The 26,317-nt window shown below is 40.6% G+C and overlaps 1 protein-coding gene across 3 annotated transcripts in view; it reads right to left on the reverse strand.

Annotated features, from left to right (window-relative positions):
• Nucleotides 1–17,301, reverse strand: part of arhgap5 (Rho GTPase activating protein 5) — a 32,377-nt gene extending 15,076 nt beyond the window's left edge. The window contains exons 1-2 of one of the 3 annotated variants that reach the window (XM_028438919.1): nucleotides 17,062–17,301; nucleotides 877–4,747 (exon numbers count right to left, since the gene is read on the reverse strand). In XM_028438919.1, the coding sequence (XP_028294720.1) occupies nucleotides 877–4,593 (3,717 nt within the window). In that variant the 5' untranslated portion in view covers nucleotides 4,594–4,747; nucleotides 17,062–17,301. Of the gene's footprint in view, nucleotides 1–876; nucleotides 4,748–14,811; nucleotides 15,058–16,825 lie in introns of those variants that run through there. The other 2 variants (XM_028438920.1, XM_028438921.1) reach the window with 2 other exon arrangements.
• Between the last annotated feature and the right edge of the window lie 9,016 nt (nucleotides 17,302–26,317).

A 26,317-nucleotide genomic window follows, 5' to 3' on the forward strand; every position in this document is an offset into this window, starting at 1 on the left:
CATGATAATAGCATTATTAGCAGACATGCTAACATATGTGGAGGTGAGCAACAAGTGCAGATGTTTGGCCCTGTCCTCCCATGTTATATTTGATTGTCTTTCATCTTGTTCTTGGACGGGATGAAACTGTGCTCATTGTCCCACAGGGATGATTAAAGTTTTTTCTGATTCTGATGATTAGTAATTAAGGGTAAAATTAGCAAAGGTAATGTAGAACATATTTAAATGCTGTCTTTGTTTGAGCACTCATGGGATCACAGTTTAAGTTTAAACATCCACTATTGCACTTAATAAGTCAGTAATTGAACACATTTACTATTACTAGAGTATACAAAAATAGATGTTATTTGGGAAACATACAGCAGAAGAAGAAGAAGACAAAATAATATATTCACTATGTTAGGGTAACCTGGTGTTGGCTTTGAATTCCCAGAAACTATTTTAAGGATGAATAGCTGCTGTTTACCCAATGCATAAAAAACAATATTGCTTTTGACATCGATTTAATAAAACTGCTTGACTTTTGCATTAAGGTTCAAATGTATGCTCTTATTGTTCTAAGAACTGAAAGTAAGGAATAAATGTAATACAAAATATTTAAAAATGTCAAAAATAAGTCTTTGGTCATTCTAATTAAAGAGAAATATTTAAATCATGTAAAGAATAATCATAATATAATATTAATGATAATAACAATAAAATATAAAAATAGGTATTATGGTCATAAAACATAAAACATGTTATAGATAAATAATTAATACAATATGTAAAAAACATTATATTAAATAATAAATAAAATTTAAAAAATACATAGAAAATATAGATTAAAAAGTTTGAAAATAATGAGATAATAAGAAGAGCCAGGGGTAAACTCACCTTCTTTGACTCTTTTGGCGTCTTTGGAGTCTTCTTCTTCTTTATCTTCTTGTCTTCTTGCTCTGGGTCAGAGGTGATGGCTGGGTTATCAATTCCGCCCTTCCAGGGGTCGGCGGGCGACAGTAGTGGGTCCTCCTCACTGCCTCGATGCGCTCGCCCCTTTTTCTTCTTCTGCATAGCAGGGCCTGATTCCTCGCCATCGCTGTCAGAGTGAAAGCGTCTCTGGTAGGCTTTCGTCTTGCTGAACAGAATCTTCGAGCGATGCTTGTACTTTGATGGCTGCCTTGCAGTCTGCAACTTCCTGTCATAGCCGTTCTCCTCCTCACCTCCTCCGTGATGGTAGTTTCGTATCTTCACCAGACGACTGTGCGGGTCATCAGGAATTGCGTAAGTATCGTCATTAAGAAAACCTCTGGATCGATGCAAAGTGTCTAAGGGGTCTGCATAGTTTTCTGATGCCTCCACATCTTCAGAGTGTGTCATCGTTCCCCGAGGCAGCCGACGGTTGCTCCGCATCCCGGCTTCAATGGTTCGGAGTAAGTTAGGGTCTAGCTTCTTTATGTTTGGCTTTGGCAGCACTGGTTTGGGCCGGACTGGTGGAGGCACTTTGTGGTTGCGTTCATGGTCTCCAATAGGCGTGCTATGGACCGGGTACTCGTTCCCTTCCAGGTCAATCCGATACTTCGCTCTCTCGCTGGGCGTTGGCAGTAGCTGAACGTCGTCCCCGATCGGACTGTAGGGAGGCGGCGCCTCGTTATCATCGTCGGACTCTGGGTAGTAGGTGTTGTAGGCCGGGGAATGCCTGTGCGGTGAGGTGGGAAATATATCTTCGCTGGCGCCTGTGGTGCACTCACGTGATGATGTGTCCAACAAGAACGAGCTCTCAATGTTGGGTTTCTTGTCCAACACTTCGTTAAAGAATGGTGTAAAAACCTCAGTTTGGCGGTGGTACTGTGACAGTGAGTAGAGCGCTGTGAATTTGGCAGTGATCTCCGTGGCAATGTGCTCTCCCTCAGTCATCAACTCCTTGATGGAGTCATTTTCAAAAAAGTCTGCCTGGCTGTCTGTGATAGCAACCATCTGGACAGGGATGACGTCATGGACTTCGGCCAGGAATGCTCGCAGAGTGGCCATGGAGGCCTTACGTTTGGCGGAGTACACCAGAATGTATCCGTGCACCAGTTCGTCTTTACGCACACCAATGGCTGAGTGGTAAGAGAGGATGGTGACCTGTATTCGCCGCCGTGTGTCACCGATAATCTTGTCCAGAATGAGAGTGTTGCTCTGACCCGGCTGCCCAGCGCTGCAGCAGTGAGAGTCCAGGAACGGCGAGAGTATGAGGTCCACACTGAAGGGATCCCAGCACATGGCACACATGACTATCCTCAGGTCTGTCTCTGACATGTCTTTGATGCAGGGCAGAGGCGCCAAGACATCAAAGTTATGCTTGAGGCAATCTAGCACTGCCCTAAGTCCCTGTTTGATCTGAAACTCTGTAAATTTACGCGGAAATGCTCCAGAGGGAATATCGACAAAGGTGCACTGCAGCTTATTTGCCAGTTGCTGCCCCTGGTGTCTCAGGATGGGGATGTTCTTACAGATGTTGTCTCTCTGATTGGCCAAAATGAGGATAAATGGCAAGGGCTGGGCAAACCGATCCCGCCGACTCTGTGCCACCTCCGCTCGAATCCGGCCAATACAATCACCGATGCAGTTGAGTGACTCAATGGAGTTGAAGACGCAGAAGCAGCCATGCGGCTTGAAAGTGTTGACCCACGTGTGGCTGAAGAGCAGAGTAGAGTTCACGTCCACGGGGAGGAGCTCCAGTTCATAGATTTTACCATCAACCGTGTATTCATCATCTGTGGACTGAGCTCTAATTTCATTGGCCAGTTCCTGCGAGAGGCCCTCCTTTCCCAGGAGGCACAGGTTGATCTTATCAACGTTGGCACTGTTGTAGTAGAAACTGGAGCGGCCGTGGTCCAGCTGCACAAGCCTGTTGGCTAAAACCTGCTCAACCTTCAGATCCACGCAGTTAGGCCCACTGAGGCACGTCTCCTTGGTGGGATGATAAACAAAGCCAATGTGTTTGAGCAGGAGGGACTCCCGGTCCGGGGCTAGTTTCTGAAGTGCACGATATCTTGGCTCCTCGCTCAGAACGCAGTGGATCTCTGTCATCTTGTCACAGCTGGGAGTTGCATTCAGGTCCAAATCATAAAAAAGCTCTGCGTGTTCAAAAAGCATTTCCTGAAAATCCTCCTTAGCCCTCTCAACGATTTCCTGCTGGTGTTTACAGTAAACATCCCTTCTATCTGATTCTGTGATGTACTTGTAGGCCTCGTCCTCCATCACAAAGCACATGACCTCCTCCCACGGCTGCCCGGGGCTGATGAAATGCACCCTGTCCAAAGTCTTCCTAAACCTCTCCTTCATCTCCACTCTCCGCTTCTCTGACCGCAGATGCTGCACATGGTTGTGGTAGATCCGCTCACCGTCTGGTGTGTTGAGCAGGTCGAACGGTATCCTGCGATCGCTGTTGTCCACATGGTCTGTCTCGTCCCATGGTGTCTGCTCCAGTATCACAAACCAGTACTGGAAGTCGGTGCGGTTTCTGATCACAGTCTGCGCCTCGGGCCAGGTAAGGTGTTCAACCTCGTCCAGGTTGTTAAGGATGTTGTTGAGGGTTTTGGGCAGTGTGGTCAGGTACTCCTCCCTCCTCCGCCTGATGTGCTCCTGCCTCAGCTGCGTGATGTGCTTTGTGAACATGTTGCGTGCCTTCTTGGAGCCTTCCAGAGTGATGAACTCTTCATAGTCCGGCTGCCCTTTCATGGTGTTTATAACCGTTTTCCATGTGTTGTGGTAATCTCTCACTGTGTGCACAATCAGCCTCTCAAATCTCTCTGTGACAGAGATGACTTGCTGTTGTTGCACTTTAAAGGCCTCCAGGAAAGACACAATCTTTGGCTTCCCTCGGGTTTTGTCCAGATGCTGGATGAGTGTGTTGAAGCAGAGCTCTACATTGACGTTGGTGCGCGCCGAGGTCTCGATCAAGACCAGATTTTTCTTGCTGGCAACGTAGGACTGCAAGTCCCTCAGGTGCTGGTCCACATACTCGTCACATTTTGTGGCGGCGACAACGATGGGCTTCTTGGACTTGGCGATGTGAGAGTAGAGGCTGTTAACAAACTTCATTTGGTCATCAAACCTGCGATTGCAGCCCTTGCTGACATCAATACAAAGCATGAAGCCATCGATGTTCAGCTTCCCATCAGGCATCTGCTTCTGGTCGAAGTCCTGCTCCAGGCCCAGCTGGTCTGTGCAGATGTACATGAGCTTCTCTGCGGACTGGAGCTTGGTCGCCGCCGCCCGCTTGGTGTACGGCTGCAGGTTGGTGCTCCGATGCGGTAGGAACGTCTGGTCATCGATGAACTCCGTTTGCTCAATTATTTGGATTTTACACTCCAGGCCTTCATCCCCTCGGTGGGACACGTCCCCCCAGTATAAGAAGTGGTCATTGTTGACCACACGTCCGCCGAAATCTATGGTGCTGAGCACTGAGGTGTGCTCCGAGTAATAGTTGTCCGCATCGGGGCGCACATAGCGGTTGCATAGGCAGGACTTCCCCACACCGCAGTTTCCCTTTTCCTTCTCCGTCCCCGAGAGGCCGACCACGCTGATGGCAAATATCGGGGGACGCGCATCCTTGTTTTTGGCCATTATGTCGTCCCACTCATCGCTAACTCAGTCATGAAACAAAGTCAGGATATCATTCCAGTTCTGGTCCTCAGAGACACACTTTCATCCTGCTGCTTAGTTCCTGTAACTGCTTTGAAGTGGGAGATGGAGGCTGGCCTCGCCGAGGATCAGCTGCCTGCAAGACACAAAACATTACAATCAGGAGAGTGACAAGACTAAAAAAAAAAATCACAACTTTAGCATCTTTTACTGTCCCTGAAAAAAAGTACATGCGTTCATGAGGAGTGGCTATTACAATATTAACCAACGTTGATCAAACCATTACAATCTTCACTTTTAAATACTGCAAAGAATGTGGTAAATGGTAAATGGATTAGATTTATATAGCGCCTTATAACCACACTGAAGCAGTCCCAAAGTGTTTTACATATCAGCTCATTCACCCAATCACTCTCACATTCACACACCAATGGGACAGGACTGCCATGCAAGGCTCTAGTCGACCATTGGGAGCAACTTAGGGTTCAGTGTCTTGCCCAAGGACACTTCGACACATAGTCAGGTACTGGGATCGAACCCCCAACCTCTCAATCAGAGGACGACCCTCCACCACCTGAGCAACGGTCGCCCTACAGAATGACAAATATGAAACAGAAAACAGCTCCTCCATATCTTTCAAGGGCATTGACTTTCTTTTTCTTCCTCTTTAAATCTTTTTTTGTTATCCTCTTGTGCATTTTCATTGTCATTTAGTGCATTTTATTTGTCATTTGGATATTATGGGAGTCATTTTACTCATGTGTTATCATTTTCTTTGTTTTTGTTCTTGTGTTGTGTATTTCGAGTGTCATTTGTTTTTAGAGTAACTCTGTGCATTTTCATCATAGTTGTGTCATTCTTCAGTACTTTTGAGGTTGTTTTGTATACTTTTGGTATTGTTTTGTTTTCTTGGGGGTATATTTGTTGCTGATTTGTGTTTTGTTTTTTTACAAGATTCGTGTCATTTTCTGATACTGTATTGCACTTTTTCTTTTATTTCTCTCTTGTTTTTTTTTTATTATTGTAGTAATATTTTTTATTTTCTATATTTTTCTCTGACAGTCTATGTTGCGGCTATTTCATATTCCTTCCAAACGCCATCACGGATTAGGAAACAAGGAGATGTTTTCCCTCCTCTGGGGAATCCCAATCAGGAAAACGAAAAAAAATTCAAACAGGGAAACTGATGATGATGATGGCGATTATCATATAATTAGCTTTCTGTTGCTCTGCTTGTCTCTCTGGGACAAGCTCAGACCTGAGTGCAACTCAGACATGTTTCTGTGCGCATTATTCCATGAGCCCAGGTTTAATAATCCTTCATCTGTGCAACACGTTTAAAAGCACCTCTCTTGTACGGATAAGCTCTAAAATGAGGGACAAGTAGCTGAACACTCGCTCAAAAAGGGAACTTAAAACTAACACTGAAGTGCTCTGAAAATATCAAAAACACTTTAAAAAAATACTCCACAAAACAGTAAAACATAATTTTCAAGTCTAAATCAGGGGCCACGGTTCTTTGACAATTTTAATATTAGTTTTTGGATATCTGGCCAGTCTTTCTTTTTTTTCTTTTCATTATTTTTGGACCATTTTATGTATTTGAAATCATTAATGTCAGTTTTTTAGTCTGATATTGTGTGTGTCTTTTTGTTTGTTTTTAGTCAGTTTTTAGTCCAGTGTAGTCTGTGTCAGATTTTTGTTTAGTTTGTCTGTTTTTACTTTGACTTTTTTGCCTTCTAGACTACAAACCTTTGATATTGGTTTGTAGTCTTTTTTAGTTTGTTTTTGGGTCCTTTTTGTCTGCTTTAAGGCCGTTAATGGTCGTATTGTTTGTACTTTGTCCTTTTTGTTTGTTTTTGGTCCTTTGTAGGTACTTTTATTTGTTTGTAGACCTTTTGCTTAGTTATTTTTTTGCTTATGTTTATTTCTTCGGTCGGTTTTTTGTCTATCTTGTCTATCTTTTGAGTTTGACTTTTTGATGGTTTGATTATTTATCCTTTTAGTCTTACTTTGTTATTTGTAATATAATTTCAGGTTTTAGATTTACTTTTTTCATTTTAGTCTGCTTTCTAGTTATTTTAATCTGTGTTCACTGGTAAGTCTCATATTGGTCATATTTAATCCTGTTTGAGTTTTTTTGGTCAGTTTTTCCTTCTTTTTGTTGCTAACCAAAAAGTTCCCATACCTATAGTTTGTTTATTACATAATGTTGATTGTTATATAAAATCATGTGAGCGCTAATTACATTTTGGCAAAATAAGACACAATGCAACATCAATACATGATGCTGTTACATAACTTCACAGTAAAGATGTAGAAGGTATTTCATCAAAGTCTTTTTAGTCTTAATAGAGCCAGGTCTACGGTCTAAACCTGGTTTAGACCGTAAGAAAACCGTAAGAAAACCCAGTGTGGTCTGTGACCACACTGGGTTTTCTTATTCCATCAAACTCTTCTCAGTTTGGAGCTCCCCAGCTGAGCCAAGCCAGCTGACAGTGTTTAGCTTAAGTGCATGCCTTCATAAGACCCACGAGATCGATCACAGATGTAATGATTAGAGAGTTGAGGGCGCAGGCGCTGCAGCTTTTTTTTTTTTTGAGACCAACAAGACATGATGTCATCTGTTACTGAGCAGTGAGAATAAAGGACGGACACGTTTGAGAACATTTTAAAAGTAGGAAAGGGTTAAAGTTGGTGTTATTTAGTCAATGTATCATAGAAAACAACTTAAGCATGTGATCACACACTGATCATGTGTTTGAGAAGTTTTTTTTTAACACCTGTCTGCGTTTAATAAAAGACGATGCTGTAACTCACAATTAAATAATATGTAATTGATGAAACTAGTGAGTGTTTGATTAACTCATCACTAAACATTAAATTCAAATGAAGAGAGGGAGCAGTTCAGCGGTGTTGTGTGCGCCGCTGGATGTCACCTCCAACACTGTAGACGCTGCAGGTGCAGGTGAGCAGCTCGTAGGGGAGTTGCGTGCAGTGAACGCAGCATCCCGAAAAGCAATAGTGTATTTTTGTCATTGGGGAGCCTTATTGCTCTGCCCTGTGACTGTCCCTGAACAACCCCTCCCTCTCTGTATATTCAGAGCATTCTCATTATTAATCTCTGATCAATGAATGGACATTTATACCATGCGGTAAACCGAAGCGATGGATACGCACGTATCCTTATATAGACATTATTACTGATAGTTTTAAACGCATGGAGACTGATTATCTCATTAAAAAGTACAGGACACATTAAACACCTAATAAGATAATGATTCTATCATCATATGTATCGATTTAAAATCATATTTAATCATTTACCATGATATTCTGTTTAATTTCCTTTTAAAATATTGCATTAAAGCAGTATTTTTAAATAAAGTATAAAATAAGTCTTTTTTATTTCTTTTTCCTTTGGTAGATCTTGTGTTTTAAACCATCACTAAATGACTCATATGAAACCACATCATCATTTTGAAATGAGTGCGTCTGCAGCTTAAGCCAAACCTGCTGCTTAAACCTCGTCGGGAGCAGGTTTGCGACACGGACTGTGTTACTATGGTAACTAAGGTGTTTTCTCGTTGATGAAACCGCCGTTTCAGTTAGAACCCGGCTTAATGGAGCAGGACTCTCAGGTTAAACCTTGACTTAACCCTGAGCTGGATTTAATGAAATACCCCTCTGCAGTCCTCACAGTAAACATTCAATCAAACTGTTTTTGAAAGACAAGTAACTCAATCGACGTCCTCTCAATTCTTCCCACGAAAAGAGCTTTTCAAAATAAAAAACCGGCTTTGAACCAATTAGTGCAGGAAGGATGAAAACAGCCTGAGACTCTCACCGCTGACCTACAAACCATGAGCGACGAGGATGCAGCGGGTCACAGATTTTCCGTGATTAGAGCCGACGACCACCCGGGATTAGCATTAGCTGATTAGCTCCACTGATTATCAGAGTTAACTGATTCAGCTCAATTATTGAACACAAACAAACAGTCGAGGATTAAGCTTCACTCCCTCAACATTTACCAAAGGTGAAAAATTTGTTTGACAACACATGGCAGACACAAGCAACAGAAAACACAAGAAGCACTCAACAACAACAACTAAAGTGTACAAAACAACAACAAAAACACCCTACAAATCTAAAAAAAACTCCACAGAATAAAAAAACACAAAATGACTCTAAAAACACATAATGACAACAAAACATAAAGTTAGATCAATCGTTTTTCTAAATGCTGCTGACATGAATGTTGATCATGTGACCCTCAGATCTGATACAGTCACAGTTTTGTGGCCCCACTGTGATCAAAGCTGCCCAAACCTGTGATAGAATTTCAGCTTTTTCACCATCTCTGTGGGACGATTGCGATGACCCGTGTTAATCAGCTCAAAGACCAACATCTCCGGAAGAAAATCCATCTTTACAGGTCAGTGACACAAAATGTAAACTCATACGCCCACATAGAATCACTCTGCTTTTTATGGACAGGTTTTATTCTAAACTGCTTCCTCAGTGTCTCCCTCTGACAGAATCTCCTCTCCTGACATGCCCCGCCTCTCTCTCTCAGAGCAAACTGCCCCGCCACAGCTCTACACAGACAACATGGACACCCACATGTGGCAAGTGTGTCCACGTGCAGAAGAAAAAGTCAATCTTATTTTGTGTATTTGTTTGCGTTTTGGAAGGTTGTGTTGTTGTTTCATGTATTACTGATTTTGTAGTATTTTTGTATATTTTTGACAAATTTTGTTGCATTTTTGTTTTATTTTTTGTGTTTTGGGACCAATTTGTGTATATCTGTCATTACTTTGTGTGATGTTTTCATCATTCGTGTAGGTTTGTTATATTTTTGACAATGTTTTGTGTATCTTTCATGTCATTTTATGTGTTTTTGTGTAGTTTCTGTATATTTATTGACGTCAGACACGGACGGCCAGTTTCTGTCTGATGTGTGTCATAAAAAGTTACTGATAGGGTAGGAGAGCATTGTGAAACATTAGTTTCATCCTCTGGTGTGTGTGAGCGCGTGTGTGTGTGTGAGTAATAGTAAAAAATGCTTTTTCAGCATTTAATATAAACAGGCAGTGAAGCCACAACCAAAGAGACACTGAGCTCTGATCAGGGACCTCGGCCTCCGCTCAAACAGCATGAGATCATCGTACTGGGAGAAAAAGTCGCTCGGCCGGTCCGTCAGGTGTGTAAACACCATAAACACTCACGAGTAGTTCTTAAAGAGCCACGCCTGATACAGCGGAGCATTCTGGGAGATGGATGGCTGCAACTGCACATGTGCTCCAAGCGGAAGTCGTGTTAAAGGTCGGGTTTTTATAGGCCTAGTACCAGCACGAAACAACAAACCAAAACACACAAAAAGACAACAAAAATACACAAAGCTTTTGTTTGCTCATAGCTGGAAATGTATCACAGGACCTGAGGATCCAAAGTAAGGGATGTTTCATACTGTCATATTTACTGATGAATGCAGTTTAAACCAGTATAAACCAGAATATAGACTTGAAGCATTGTTTAAAGGAGGGCCAATCCTACACTGTGTCAAATACCAAGAGCAGGTCAAAGTTTCACTGCTGTTCTGCTCAAACTGGCATGCACTGAAGCTGTTCGAATCCCACTCAACGTTCCAGAAGCCAAAATACAGCGCTTAGGGGCGCTGCCATCTTGCAAATTTGATGTTATTTGGAGCCAGAGTCTGCGCAGTAGGGTCAGGCGGGAGGAGCCCTGGTAACATGCCCCACCCATTTAGCGTACTGCCCTGATGAGGTACGCAGCCCAGCTACGCCAGGAACTTAAGTATCTTTCCCACTAGAAACACTACCAACATCTTGTTCAGATGATCAGATCATAGAGGTTAGTATTAGTATCTAAAAAAAAGACAAAAAAACTGAAAAGTTTAATGACATCTGCTTTCCTTCATGACATAACTGCTATTCACAAAGAGAGCAACGCAAGACCCACGGCTGTCAATCATCGTAATATATGGCGTCAAATCCTGTTTCTCAACCTCAAATAACTTATTTAAAAACAAAATTCACAGAAAAATTAGCACTTTAACCCAATGTAGGGCGATAAAAACTAATGATCACAGCAGAGTTTAGATTTGGAAAAAAAATTATGTGATGAGTATTTTAACTTTACAGTTTGACTCACATCCCATCCGTTATCATTGAGGAGGCGGGGTTTATGACCTATACTGCAGCCAATCAGAGCTCTAAAAATAAAAGCTTCACTTCCTTTTCAGGATGTCCCATCCATCTTTTTTACAGTCTACGATCACAACCAGCTGACACTGAGACTCAGTCACCAGTTAACTTGATCACCAGTTGGTTTGAAACACCAGTAGAGTTACTTAACAATTATACGGCAATGCCACACTGTTCCGTCAGCGTCAGCAGTAATTCGGGTCAATTATAATTGCAATTGCGCAATTGATAATTAATTACAATTATGCCATAATTATAATTGTAATTTCAAAAACATGTTGCTCTCATAATCGTAGTTAGATTATAACTGAGTTTAGATAATTGACTTTGTAATTGTAATGACAATTTCTATCGAATTTTAATGGCAAATTCGTAACTTAACGCAAAACTGAGAAACCATGTTACAGTTCTACACATATGTAATTAACAATTATTAAAGTGTGTTTTATATCAAGATTTTCCACTCTTTCTAATTTAAAATCTAAAATCTTTTTTAAATCGACACAAAAAAAGGCTCAGACATCCACACCAAAAATATTAAAACCTATATTATCATTGATTAGGAATCCTAACAAGGAAACCAACAGATAGGAAAGAAACTTGTTGAGATAGATAATTGTTTTTAGCGTATTTTGCAGCTGATTTAGGACCCGTTATCATTAGAGATGCTAACAGAAAGCTAACACAAGAGGAAGGTTAACTTTGATTAGCTATTTATTTCAGGCTCAGTAATTGTGATTAATTGTAATTGAACTTCAGCCTACTCGGCTTCTATAGCTGAATAATGTGAATGTTAGAAAAAAAAAATGAAGAATGTAAACTGCAAAAAAATAAACTAAACTAAAAATGATAGAAATGACTACAAAACACAACTTTAGAAATTGAGAACGTAATTGTTTATGACTTTGTGAGGATGAAAAATAGTGAAGAAATGCTGGTCACTGTAATCATCATTGGATTGTAACGAACATGGGTAATTGAAAATGTAATTGTAACTGAAAAATGTAATTGACCTCAACCCTGCTCAACGGCAGGAGACACAATGTCTTATTGAAGGTGATTTGTGTGTTTTCTAGCCTATATAAAATAACATTTGTTCTGCTGAACCAGTCTTGTAACTTCAGTCACGGACCCCATATGGTCAGAGGAGCGTGGCGTTCCCGTGCTCACTGACATTGAAAAAAAAAACAGGCTTCAGACGAAGACGCTGCTGATTCCCTGCAAACGACACAAAGCACCCGCTGACGCTGTGAGAGCGGCACTCCACCGTCCAGACGTGTCCGCTCGCTGACCCCCCCACCCACAGGATTTACAGCCTTTACACCACACGCCAATAAAACCGTGGAGGAAAGACGAGAATATGTACAGTACATATCACTTTAAATCTAATAATCTAATTTTCATATTGGTTTATACATTCCTGAGTAAATCAGTGATCACGTGGTGACAGTGTAATAAAGTTGTAGCTGAATTTGATATTTAAAGCTTCAGTGATTCATGATGAGTTTATTTAGAATGCAATAATGATACATAAGTAATGATATATATTCTATATCTTTATCCATCTTTCTCTGTCACATATACATCCATCTACAACTATTGTCATGTATGTACATAGCATTCAATAAATACTGTTATTACTTAATTAATTGTAATTTAACACAAAACTGGGGAACCATGTTAGTCCAATGAACAGTTCTACACATACTGTATGTAGTTAACAACAGATCCCACACCAAAAATATTAAAACCTAGATTCTCATTGATTAGGAATCCTAACAAGGTAACCAACAGATAGGAAAGAAATAAAATAATAGATAATTGTTTTTAGTGTATTTTACAGCTGATTTAAGACCCGTTATCATTAGAGATGCTAACAGAAAGCAAACACAAGAGGAGGGTTAACTTTGATTAGGTTATTTATTTATGGCTCAGTAGATGTGATTAATTGTAAGTGAACTTCAGTAATTGAGAACATAATTGTAATTGGATTTCTGAGGACAAAAAAAATTCTAATTTATACATAATTTACACATTTGATATAATTTAATCAATTAATCAATGATTTGTGGCTGAAGCGGCTCTTTTGAGGTTGCAACCTCAGCACATTTTGTGTTTGAATGACAGAACATTCCCACTGTCCAATTCAGTCAACATGCCAACAGACCAAACAATTGATTATTAATATTGTTATTATTCAAACAGCACTACTAGATACCCAATGATAATTCATACTTTTAAAGGAGAACAGTACGCCACTGCTCGTTCTCAGGTAAAGGTTTCACTGTGGCACGATCTAAGGCCCCGAGGGTGGGAAGGCATCAGTTACATCAGGTATTCAAACCGCAGGTTCCAGACAGAAAGTGAGCTTGTAAATAATTAAACCAACATCGGAGATTCAATTCTGACACCGACAATAAAACCACCAACTTTATCTGAAACCATGGCGACAAAACAGCAAAATACAACTAAGCGTGACGCGCAACAACCATAAGGAACTGAAACTATTTCACTAAGTGCCAAAAGTGTGTAGGAAGTCCTCCAAAACCAAGTGTAATAATAACAATAAAAAGAAACTAAAGTCACCTGGACCACACACCAAAACCTGTCACCAGTACAAACGTGTGGGATTAGTTGCTGGTATGGGGTTCCTTCCCAGTCTCGGAGGACGACAACACATTTACTGTCGGCAATATGAGAAGATTCATCTTCAAGTTTCCTTATCCCTCACCTAAATAGATAAAACACATGTTTGGAAGGAATTGTAAACGGCCGCTGCAAAGATGTGTATATTTAGTTATATATCTATATATGTCTATAATTCAATATACCTACATACCTATATAGAACTATCCAAAAAAAATAGACAAAAACTATTCAACGCACATTAAAGCTACTAGTCACTTTATTCAAATAGAAAGTGTCTATTCGTACGGTTGCCGTACGGACAGCCCACGGTGCTATTGGTACGTCTACCGAAGAACACGTACGCAGCGTCTTAAGGTTAGGTTGAGGGTGAGGTTATAACCCTATATCGCAACAATTTTTAGGGATAGGATTAGGTTTACGGTTAGGTTTAATCTTAGTCACGTGACCTAAACTGGCCAATGTGTACGGATAGGATGTCGGTATATTGATACGACAACCGTACGGATAGCCACTGCCATTTAAATAAGAAAGTGTCTATTTGTACGAACAACTCCCGGTGCTATTGGTACATGTACCGAAGTACACGTACGAAGTGTCTTAGGGTTAGGGTTAAGTTAGGTTATAACCCAATATCGTGACAATTTTTAGGGTTAGGGTTAGGTTTAGTCTTTGTCACGTGACATAAACTGTGCAGTGAGGGGTGCTGCATATGGATTGAATGTCGGTATATTGATATGGCAACCGTACGGATAGCCACTGCCATTTAAACAACTCCACTAAGTCATCTTAAATTAGACTAAAGCAGAGTGACGCCAACAAGAATCCTGACGATTAAAACACAACTAAATCAAATTATACTCAGATTTTTTTTTTTTTTTTTAATTCTGGAATGTATTTAATAAGAGATGATGATAAAAGGCAAGCAGTATGTTCATCTAAAGGCCAAACTGAAACACAAAGCAGTGTCATTTTGCGGACGTAAAACACATTTTCAAAAATGTACTTTTAAAGCAACCGACTTTGAAAATTTAAGTTTGGGGCTTAAAAGGCGTGTCATACATTAGGGAAAATGCTTTGTACCGTCTGTGCTACAATGAAAATGTGTGTACAAAATGTACACACATTAATTTTCTCTCTTTCAGGCCGAAAACATTCATGTTGGGGTCATTTGGGAAAGATTTCTTAAAATAGGGACCATTAGAAATAATTTCCCTGGAAAAATGTTTCACCTTAAGATGAAATGACCCACTATAACTGGAATGAGACCCTCATTTGGTTTCTGACCCTATGTGTTTTGACGTAATATGTATTTAATACATACCAGTTATTGAAGTTTTAATAGTGGTGTTGCAGAGCAGATAAAGTCTCCCTCCGGTGAAGCTCACAGTAACTCGGTAACTTAATGCGTCAGTACACTGGGGGCTTCCAGCCGTTCTACCCGGGCAACGCGCTCTCCGCCCAGTGGAGAGGAGCAGGGACAACCCGGTCTAGTTAGTCTAAACCCAGAAAGCTAAACAAATCAACATTTACACCTAACCTGGGCCAGCTAACGCTAGCCTAGCATGCCCGTGTGCTAAAGCTGGTGAGCAGCGGCAGTGAAGTCCGTCTGTAGTTGGAGTGCTGAGTTTAAGGGAAATTTTAAGGGATCTCAAACTAAGTAGAGTTGTGTAATGGAGTAATTCCCACAAGGGAGGACATTAGTGGGACAAAATAGCAGGAAATCCCTGAAGAATTATGATTTTTTGATAATAAAATAACATACAAAAAAAAAAAAAACAACATTTGGTATAGTTCAAATCAAAGTTGGAGTTATGATGTGAGGAGTTATCAGAAAATTGTGTGATTGGTGTGTATAATGTATAATGACAGATAGTCACTGAAACTACAACAACAATGCATGACACTGTTGTTTAGGGGCTGATTTTCTGTGATAGCAAAAAATGGACAGAAAAACAGAATTTACATCCTGAAATGTAAATGGCAATATTTTGTATTAGGGAAGGGACAACGCGTCAACGTCAGCGATGACGTCGACGCGAAAAACACGTCGACGCAAAATGCGCGCGCCGATGCGTCGTCCGACCAAAACAAAGATGGCGGTGCCGGAGAATAACTATCGGGAGTGGCTCCTCCGAGTTTCAAAAGTGCAAGGCAGAGGGTAGCTGTTCCCCGTAACCCTCGTCCTTTATCCCGGGTGTGACCAAACAGCAGCGCATCGATGCGACAAGGACGAAACACCAGCCGTGACATCAGTGGCAGCAGCAACACACGCGATGAAAGAACACATTTACATACCACTGTGATACCCTAGTAGTCCGTCCTGATTTGTAAATTAAACACAATGTATGTTTGCTGTTCACACAGGCATCTATTGGAGTTTTTCCTTTGCAGTCTGACCTTTTATTTTTCCCTTAAACTTCCTAAAAGACAACACACACACTAACATTAAACGTTAGATTAATCGATGCGTCGATAAAGTAATCGCTAGATCAAACGTTTTAAAAATAATCATTTGACCCAGCCCTATTGTGTATTATTATTATTATTTTAATCCTATATATATATAGATATATATAATTTTTTTTTTTTAAATCAAGTGGTAAATGCAATGTGAAATTGAATATACCCTCAATGCTAAAGCTTAATGCTAAAGTTGGTGTTTTGATTCAACTAGTTATGTTATCTTAAGAATGATTTCTATATTAACTACAGCTAACTTGACTAAACCTATATGTAGTTGTGCAACACTTTAGTGTTTAAATGACATGATTACCATTTGAACCGTAACACCAACTGGTCTGAGAGCCCCAATGTGCCAGAAACCAGTCGCAACAAATCATGCTTACCAGTTGAATCATGACCCATACTGGTCTGAGAACTCAGTGTGATTAAAGTTGTGTATTTCACTAGCTCCCAAAGACACAGGACAAGGACAAGGGGACACAATAGAACTATTTCAGCACTTTCAGATGTTTTGATGAGCGTGTGTCAGATCACGCAGTTCGTCCAGTGTGCACACACACGGGACTTAATAATAAACATTTATTATGTGACACTACTTTTGAATAACCTGGAATAGGGTTTGTATTTGTTATTTTCCTTTCTTTTTACTCTGCCCATTCACTGACAGGCAGAAGCAGGTGATATTATAATACTGTAATAACTTAGTGTCCAAGTTGATGTAACCTTAAAAGCGTTGTTATAATAATTCTAAACTTAGATTTTACTATAGTTTTTATTTCATGAATAATAATGAATTTACGATGTTTTAAATCAGAATGTAAAAATAATGTGTACATTCGCCCCTTAAATTGAGGTTTTCCCTCATCTTTTACCTTAACTGCGGACTAGGAAGCATCCAATGTGAGGCCAACTTCAGCACCGTGGGAAAGAAATCGGGTTAAAGGAAAATATCCAAACCGGGGTTAAATATGTCACACATCCGAACCCGATCCAAACCAAAGTGGGTCGACCCGGGGAACGTGATAATTCGAATGGGTCGTGCTATCCGAGCCGGGTCCAGGACATTCCCCTACAAACCCGTAACATGGTCGCTCCCAGATCCACATACCGAGGAGCGGAGCGAAGCATTCCCGCACCCACAGCCGCAAAATCCGGGTTACAATCCACACACGGCCCGGTCAAGGTTCAGGCTTCCGGTCAGGGTCCGGGTCGGTCCAGGTCTGGAGGGTTCTGGTCCTGGACGAGCTCCGAGTGGCTCCACGGCAGTAATGGCGACTCTTCCTCCTCCTCTTCCTCACCCCCTTTATCCTCCCTCCGTAATCCAGCACTCCTCTGCGGGATTTTCCACCTCAATCCCAGTTTTAATTTCATCACTTTACTTTAAATCCTCTAAACTGTTCATTAGTAAACAAGTAGTAACTGAAATGAGTTTCAGTCAGTGGTTTCCAACCCATGGGTCGCAGTCCCACACCAACAGTTTTATTTCTGATGCCAACTTTTTTTTAAATTTTAATCTTAGTTTTGTAGTTTCTGACTAAAATGTGATTTAGTTTAGGTTCGTCTGCCAAAAATTCCAATAAATTTTAGTCAGTGGTTTTCAATCCCAGCAAGAATGTGCGTTATGAGAGAATTGTTCAAAAATGTTCAAAATAAAACAAGGTTATTACAAAAGTATTGGTTGTGATAAATATATATATATATATATCTGGTACAACATAAAATAGTTTTGATAAAAATGACAGGATGGCAGAAATATGCAGAATGCGATAAATATGTGTGATAAGACAAAACAACAAAAATGAAAGTTAGTCAGCGGTAAAGGTGTAAAGGGTAGGCTACTGGTATATCCTACTCAGAAGTACTGTTACTGGATTCTTGAAAATGTACACAAGTACAAGTAAGTCATACATAAAATACTCAAGTACACGTAAAAAGTATCAGCTCAATTAAATAGTACTCAAAGGAAAAGTTATTAGTTACTTTCACCCAACGCATTTATTTTTGGTAATAAATCTTGCCACGGTTGCATACAGTAAACATCTCATGTATAAACAGGAAGAGACCAAATCTTGCACAATTGGAACTTAATTTATTTTCTACAAAGGCAGGGTTTGTCAAAATGTACTTTTTTTTTTTTCTTTTTTTTTTTAATACAATAACACTAATGAATTCAATTCAAAATTTTAAAAAAAATAAATTCTCAGGATCTAAGTACAGTATATATAGCTAGATTTATGAACTCTAAAACTGAGAAAATAACCTCCATTCAATGCTGTTTGGAGCCGTACATTACGTTTAATCTGGTTGGTCTGCTATGACGTGATGCATTGGATTGTTGTCTGGTCATTTCATTTTTTGTGGTTTCACAATGTCTGTTGATCATATTGAAACAAAAAATAAATAAAATAAAGTAATTTACTCAGTAACGATTGGGTGTAGAAATGTGATGAATTACTTTACTTCCTTTAAAACGTACTTAAGAAATATACTCAAAAAAGTACAGGTACCCATAAAAGCAACTCAATGCTGTTTTATCAAACTCACACCAGGTTGACTGACTTGATCAACTATATTTAAGAGCTGGGTCTGCACTAGGGTTGGACAATTAGTTTCTGATAATGGCATTTGTCATTGCCCCTCTGGCCACACCCCTGACCCCGGGTTGCAGTCTTACACCATAAAAGTGGTCATTCTGACACCAATTACTGCTTTATTCTGAGCATTAGTCTTAGACATCTAACATTAATATGATATAGTTTTAGTCAGTGATCTCCAGACCTCGGTTGACAGCGATTAAAAGAAGCAATGTGTGTGTGCTGGGGGGCGGCGAGTATCCTTCATTCATATTTCACTTGATCTGGGCCAGAGATCAATATGAGCAGTGGATTCCCTGAAGGAGAGTGTTGGTGTTAATGAGTCTCAGGGTGCAGCAGGGCGTGGCCAGATGACCTCATTAGACGCCAATGGCCCGTGTGTGTGTGCATTCTCATGTTTGTTTATTGCTATGTCTTAAATGTGTAAGAGGCGCCACATAATTTCAAACTTAGTGTAACGCCGTGTGTAGAAAAAGATAAAAATGGAAACAAATCCGAAACATAGTGAAAGAGCATCTAAGAGTAACTTAACCATAGACTAAAAAAGCCATCGTGGAAGTGAAGCCTTTGGTTTTTAGAGCTCCCCCTGCTGACTGGCTGCAGTATAGGTCATAAACCCCGCCTCCTCAATGATAACGGATGGGATGTGGGTCAAACTGCAAAGTTAAAATACTTGTTACATAATTTTGAAAAATGGGATTTGACGTCATATATGAGGATGATTGACAGCCGATGATTGGGCAGAATGCTAAATGGGCGGGGCGTGTTACCAAGGCTCCTCCTTCGCAGACTCTGGCTCCAAATTACGTCAAATTTGCAAGATGGCAGCGCCCCTAAGTGCTGTAATTTGTCTTCAAGAATGTTGAGTGGGAACAGCGACAGTGCACGCCCACTGAACTAAACCCCCATGTTTTTGCTGACCTGCCACTAGGAGGGAAATTCAAAAACATGCCTTGATTATGGGTGGGGCTCCTGGAGCAGTAATGACACACCCACTCTATACTATAAATTATCCAAAGAAAAATATATGCTATGCTAACTAGTTGCTTAATAATAATACACCTCTCTATTCACAATTATCTCAATCCAACCTACTCCCACAGACTGCAGAGTCCTCAGATGATAGTTTTTATAGGAGGGGCGGAGCCAACAGTATCAGTTTGTGATGCACGATGGTCCAATGACGTCATAGAATGTCATTCTCAGCCAATAGCAAATTAAATTGTATTTCAAACCATAGAGGGCAGTCACACTTACATTTTACAACAAAATATGCTAAATTGAAATACTTTGACAAAAACGTTGAGACTTGGACCAGGATTAATCAACAGCACTACTTCATACCCACATGCATTGTATTCAGCGGGAAAAAAGTAGTTTGGGGGTTTATTTAGTCTTTAAGTGCATTAAAATGACTTTTTAATATCAATGACCCACTTTTTAAAAAGTACGACAAAAATCTCAACACAAATGACAAAATCGTCAGTTATGATAAATAAAGGCAGTGGCTATCTGTACCGTTGCCGTATCAATATACCGACATTCTATCCGTATGCAGCGCCCCTATTTGTCCAGTTTAGGTCACGTGATAGGTCAGTCATTGGCCAGTTTAGGTCGCGTGACTAAGATTAAACCTAACCCTAAGACGCTACGTACGTGTGCTTTGGTAACCGTACCAATAGCACCGGGGGTTGTCCGTACAAATAGACACTTTCATAAATAAATGCTTGCGACACTTTGAATAATCACTTGAAGTTAGCTTGATGTTTTTAGTCTTTAGGCCCACCGGCATCCCCACATCAGGAAATAGTACTGCAACTTGCTTTTAATTTCCAGTCTGCAGTCCAGTTTGATAGAGACACATTGTTGGGAATGTTTCATGAAATGAAGAGAAGTCCTGTGTATGTTTGTGTGAATACTTGCCTGTTTGATGTCGTCCTGCGGGCGCTGCGTTATTTGCAGCAGACTGCTCACATTTCCCACTTTCATGCTTCACAACTCTCTGCTTGGTGAAGTCCTGATGGAACACTTCGATTCTGCTTCTCCTCTCAACGTCAAGAAGAAGAAGAAGAAGAAGTAGTAGACAAGACACTGGACTAATGAGACGAGCGTGACTTTAATGTTCCTTCCATGTCCATCGTCTTTTCTTTATGCAGAGTCACACCTCCTCCTCTGTCCGAGGTTTGTGCTCGGTTTGTTCTATTTAGACACACAAAAACTTTATATTCAGGACAGGTAACAGTGTGTCTGGCTCAGTTGTTCTAATTACAAACCGCTGAGCTGAGGCAACACTCTTTCTCCATAATCAGCCTGTTTTCTGTTTAACTTTAACTCGTGACTTCTCTCTCTTTCTACTTCGTCATTTATCTTACTCAGTTTGATGATAGTGATGTTAACTGTTTCCATTGCAGTTTTTCACCAAATAAAAGTGATATCTCTAGAGTTTCGACAAAGTGCAATTGCGCTTTGACTATGTTTCCACTGATGATTGTTTTCGCTACAGGAAGTTGGATGCTCCTAACCTCCTTATAACACCGCATTCCTTTGTTGTTTCACGCCTAATATGACAGTAATGATTTCAAGTATAAGCTAAGAAATGTATAGGTCACCTCTTCTGTCTATACGCACCGCACCATGTTTTTTTGGAGAGAAGTGGTCATGTGACCAGGTAGATCATGTTCTGTGATGTGTAATTGAGGAAAAAAGTTACTAAAGTGTTACATTTAAATATTGAAACTTCTGAAAAACCTCCTCATGAAAACATGACAACTTTTTGATTCATTTGAGTGTTCTTTTGAAATTAAGGTGTTTCCATTACCAGTCCTTATTGTGCTATTTAGTTGTTGTGCATTTCCAAGGGTAATGGAAACGTAGGTACAATTAAGGTAACTGGGTTCCCTAGGCGCGGTTATCACCTTTCATCCAAGCGTCTTTATCAACTTCATCTTTACTTTTGTCAGTGGTTTATTGCTCCTGCAGTGGAATAAACCACTGAAAATAAATCATCCTGTGAAATAATCTACTGGCTGATATAAACCACCTGTTGGCTGCATCAGGTATTAATGCCGTGCATTTTTGTTTAACCATAGCAGTAGCAGACGTGTTTGACAAGAGCCGTGTTAAGACGTGTGACCCATTATTTGAGACGGACTCACACCCTTGTTTACCTCAACTGTTAGAACTAAACAGCAGTAGTCAGTTGTTTACTTTTGAATTGAGTGAATCTCCCCCTCAGCATGGGGCACTGTCAGCGAATAACGCTTAGGAGATATGATTGGTTTACATGTAGAATGTTTAGATCACGTGTAAAACTCAAGGCCCCGGGGCCAAATCCAGCCCTTTAGACTAGAGCATCAAATTCAGCCCGCTCGAGAAAGTAAAAATGATAGAAAAAACATGAAACATTTTGTTAAATACTAACTAATATCTCAGACCCTCCAAATGCAACAATTCAATTAAAATCCACAATAATTGCGGGGCTCAGTTTTCCACTTCTTATATCACATGATGGCAGTCATTTTTAATTTAAAATTGTAAAAAGAACTCTCAATTTTTCCAAAATCTGGCAAATTTTCCTCAAATTATTCCAAGAAATTTCCATAAATTCCCCAAATCAGAGAGATTTAAGTGAACATTCTGCAGGGACCGATATAGTCAAATCATTTATTATTTATATACATTACATTTATATATATATATATATATATATATATATAAACTAAAGCATGGCAGTATTTTATGTTATATTATAATGTCAGCTTCTGATAAAATACATATAAAATACACAATAGTTCAATTCTTGTACCTAATAGTTAAATAAATTTGTTTCAAAGAGCTTTAAATGCATATTTAATACATCACTGCTGTTTATGCAGAATTGTGGCACAATTGTAACTGTGCAGCTGTGGGTCAGTCATTACAGTAAAGAAACAAACCAAACGCTGCTGCTCTTTCAGTGAAACCTGATTCATTACTGCCTCTTTTCTCTAATGTGAGGCTGTTTCCTCCTCACACTCAGACCAATTCAGACTGTTCTCATAAGTGGAGTGACTCACTGAGTTTTTGTCCTCCAGCAGCTGGAGAACCAACAAACCGTCAGTGGTTCCGTTACTGGTGACTTCACTGTGTTGATTTCCCACTATCATTATTCCTCAGTCGACCTTAAACTCCAGCACAGCTGTAGAGATTCAGGAAAATCCAATATCACAATGATTTCAATAGTTTAGGATAACTAACCTTTGCTTTGGAACATGGATAACCATCCAGCCTTCCTTTGATCAACCAATCAGGCTACTGCTGCTGCTTGACTATTGTTGCAGACTCAAGGTTTATTCAACTACAACTATTCCCATGTTCAGATTGTTGCTGCTAACTAAAACTACACGCATTAAAGCGATACCATAAGAATACAACTTTGCTACTAATCTATGTCAGAAAGCTCTTCGGGGTCATTTATCTCAATTTCTACCCTAGAACACAATGGTGCGTTTCCACTGGCAGTATAGGCTCTACTGGGCTCGGCTCTACTCTCCTTTTTCCCTCTTTTCACTGGGAAAAAGTACCTTCTTTGTAGAGGTTAAAAAAAAGCTGCCCTGGTCTGAAAATGTGACGTAGGCACAAAGTAGACACTGATTGGGTCTGAGAATCATTACAGCATGAGTCATCAACTCACACACAGAGAGGAAGCATTTGGCCACCATTGATTTTTGTTTGCGATCTTGTGAGGATGGCAGTAAAAAAGTGCGATTCATGAAGTCTGGCAGTTTTGCGTGTCAGATTGGTGCTCAATGGAAATGCTGCAGAAATTCATTATCGGGTCCCGAAAGCAAGGAGTGCAGCGCCATGTACAGCCAATAGAACCGTTTGCGGTGACGTTATCATTCGGGACACTTGGCCTAGTAACGCGCCCCCCCCATTTTGAGAGGTGCCAACAAACAAGCTAGCAACGTACACTCGAGTCTGGTGAAATATATAGACTGGGATTAGATCCCCCAGAAAGACTGAAGTATGAAAAGAAGCTCTCCTTGCTCGGTTTGGAGTGTTGTTCGTACCAAATTCCTCATGGTTTGTGGAAAGACAACCCAACTGGTTGGCCTGATCTGGAGTGGCCGGCTATTTACGAATACCTGGTGTGTTCACAAAAGAGAAAATGCGAACGTGCAAAAGTCTTAGGCATACATCTTTTTTGAGATAAGACTAAAAGCCATGGCTATTTTTAACTCATTCACTGCTATTGACGCATATGTAAGTCATTTCAAATCGAGTTCCATCAGTGTTGACTCTACTCAAAGCTTGTGCCCATTGCAATCGTTTTTTGGACTCTGTTGGGAACAAGAAAAACAATACCTTCCCGCCTTGCAGCGAGTGGTTGCCGCATCCAAAAGCAGCACACCTTTAGGCATGATAAACGTTGTACGAGGCTCAAAAAGGTAGAGAAATGCGAGACCTCGTGTTACGCTTTCAGTAGTAGTAACTATGTAGATGTTGGCACCCCACAAAATGGTGGGGTGAGTTAATAGGTCAAATGTCCCAGATGTGTGACGTCACGCGAATCTATCTATAGACCTTTTTCATGTAGCGCCTTCTGGTGCCGAGTCACTTCCTGTTTTTGTGGGTCTAAGGGAAAATGGCTCTTGTTTTTCAACAGCGTTGCTCAACTCGCCAGCTTTTTTGTTCGCTGATGCAGAGGCAAACGCAGGGGCGAATACCCGAACAAATAAACTTAATAAGGGGCATAAGTTCTTCCATGAAGAATATATCCAGAACTATCAAGGTAAGAAAAGAAGTAGCTTCGTGAACTAACCGCTAGCTACACTAGATGGTGGTACACTAGATGGTGGTATATGACTACACACTGGTGCTGTATCGCATCCCACAAATGTAGTAATGGCTATATTTGATTAAAATTCTCTTTTATGACAAATATATACAATTTACCATGACAAATTTATACAAATTACCATCTTAGATATTTACCAGTGGGTGGATGCGCCACATAATCGTGGTTCGCAGTAGCAGCTTCAGCCTTGCTAGCTTACTGTGAGAGGACAAGCTACCGTTTCTGAGCCCTCTCGAAGGCAGAGTACTTCTTCTAAGGTGCCGTAAAATTATTCCAGGGAAAGAGAGATGGAACAGCTCTACTTTTAAGGCGGCTGATGGTGAATTCCCTGACAAAATCCTCTTCAGTGAAGTGGCGGTGTTGTGTAAAATAATCCTACACGTAAGTAAATATTTACACGTATACGTACAATATTTTGCTACCTTAAATGTTCCTACTATTATAAACCCTAATTCTAACCCTAACCCTAAAAATTAAAGGAAAGATTCTTACATTTTTTCAACATGACGCACTCGGATGCGCAGTTCGCCAGGTGCGCAAGCCCATTGTCGACCGTAGGAAACTTTCACGGTAGGGTTATTTTACACTACACCGGTTGCATACAAAAGTGCTCCCTGGCTTCATACAGAATTCTGGACCCTCAACCCTCCTAACTGTTTGGATACACTGCCTCCTTTGGTCCACGTCTGTCGGAAAAGCGTGGTAAGACAGGTATGTTTTTTTTGCCCCACAAGAGCAACCAGGCACAAAAAAAAAAACAACCACGCCGAGACTGAGCCATTTTTGTCACTGTCTAACACTAAAGTTATAGCCATAAGAAGATGTTGTGCACCACTTCCGGTTTAAAATGCGGAAGTTTGAAAATGGTTTATATCACCTATGGAAACGCTCCATTTTTATCTCTTTATACGTGGGCATTGTCTTTTTGGAAATGACAGCCAATCAGCTTTCCTATGTCACTTTCTTCTACTTTCCATTCATTTCATCCATGGCATTTTGACAGTTCCCACAGATGGATGGGTGATCGTTGCTGTCCTCCTTTCTCAAAGAGCTCAAAGCTCTGAAGCCCTTTGCGGTGGATCACTCGGAAAGCAGCAAGAACTAACGTAAACTGCAGGACACATTAATCTTTGATGCTTCAAACGCACAATGTGGCCCTGGGGTCACGCCTGGCCTTTGTCCCACAGGAGGTGTGCCTACACGCTATACCTCCTTCATAAAGACTCCCCATTGCACCCCACCTCCACCCCCTGCACCATCGCCCTCAAGGTGAACATGTAAGAAGCATATAGTATGCAGCCAAGTTTGTCGAGGTTCCGTCGTGTTTTTTGTGCAAACATGTTTACATCCATGATGTTGCTACAGTGACAAACCAAATCCAAATGAAAGCTGTAAGAAGCACGAGGCAGACGGTCAAATGACCAGTAAAAGAAGAAAACAACCTCTTGGAAACTGGTTCACCTGTGTTACCATAGCAACCACTGCCTCTTTTTAATTGGAGCCTGAGGCCAGTCTGCATCCCTTTCATTTTCGCTCTCTGGCACACACACACGCATGCACGCACACACACGGATGTTGGCTCCTCCTAGAATAGATTGAAGCCTGTCCTTTGTGTTCTTCGTGTGTGTGTCTTTATGACAACAGTAGATCAAGACTAGTGATGCACAATAATATATCAAATGATAACCCAAAAAGTGAACCTGATAACATAACCTGGCTCCTTCACCCTTTGACCCTTCTTAGCCATGAGGCTACAGGCTAAGCTAACCCAACCATGTGGGACTGGTTGCAGGTATAGGGAGTTCCTAAACAATCTCACAGAAGACAGCACATTAACTGTCTGACATACAGGGCACATAAAGACTCATATTTAAATGTCTCATTCCTAGTCTGGTAAAATCTACTACAAGACACACAATACACAACTGAGG

This window comes from Gouania willdenowi, chromosome 22, assembly GCF_900634775.1.
Source record: "Gouania willdenowi chromosome 22, fGouWil2.1, whole genome shotgun sequence".
Classification (NCBI taxonomy): Eukaryota; Metazoa; Chordata; class Actinopteri; order Blenniiformes; family Gobiesocidae; genus Gouania; species Gouania willdenowi.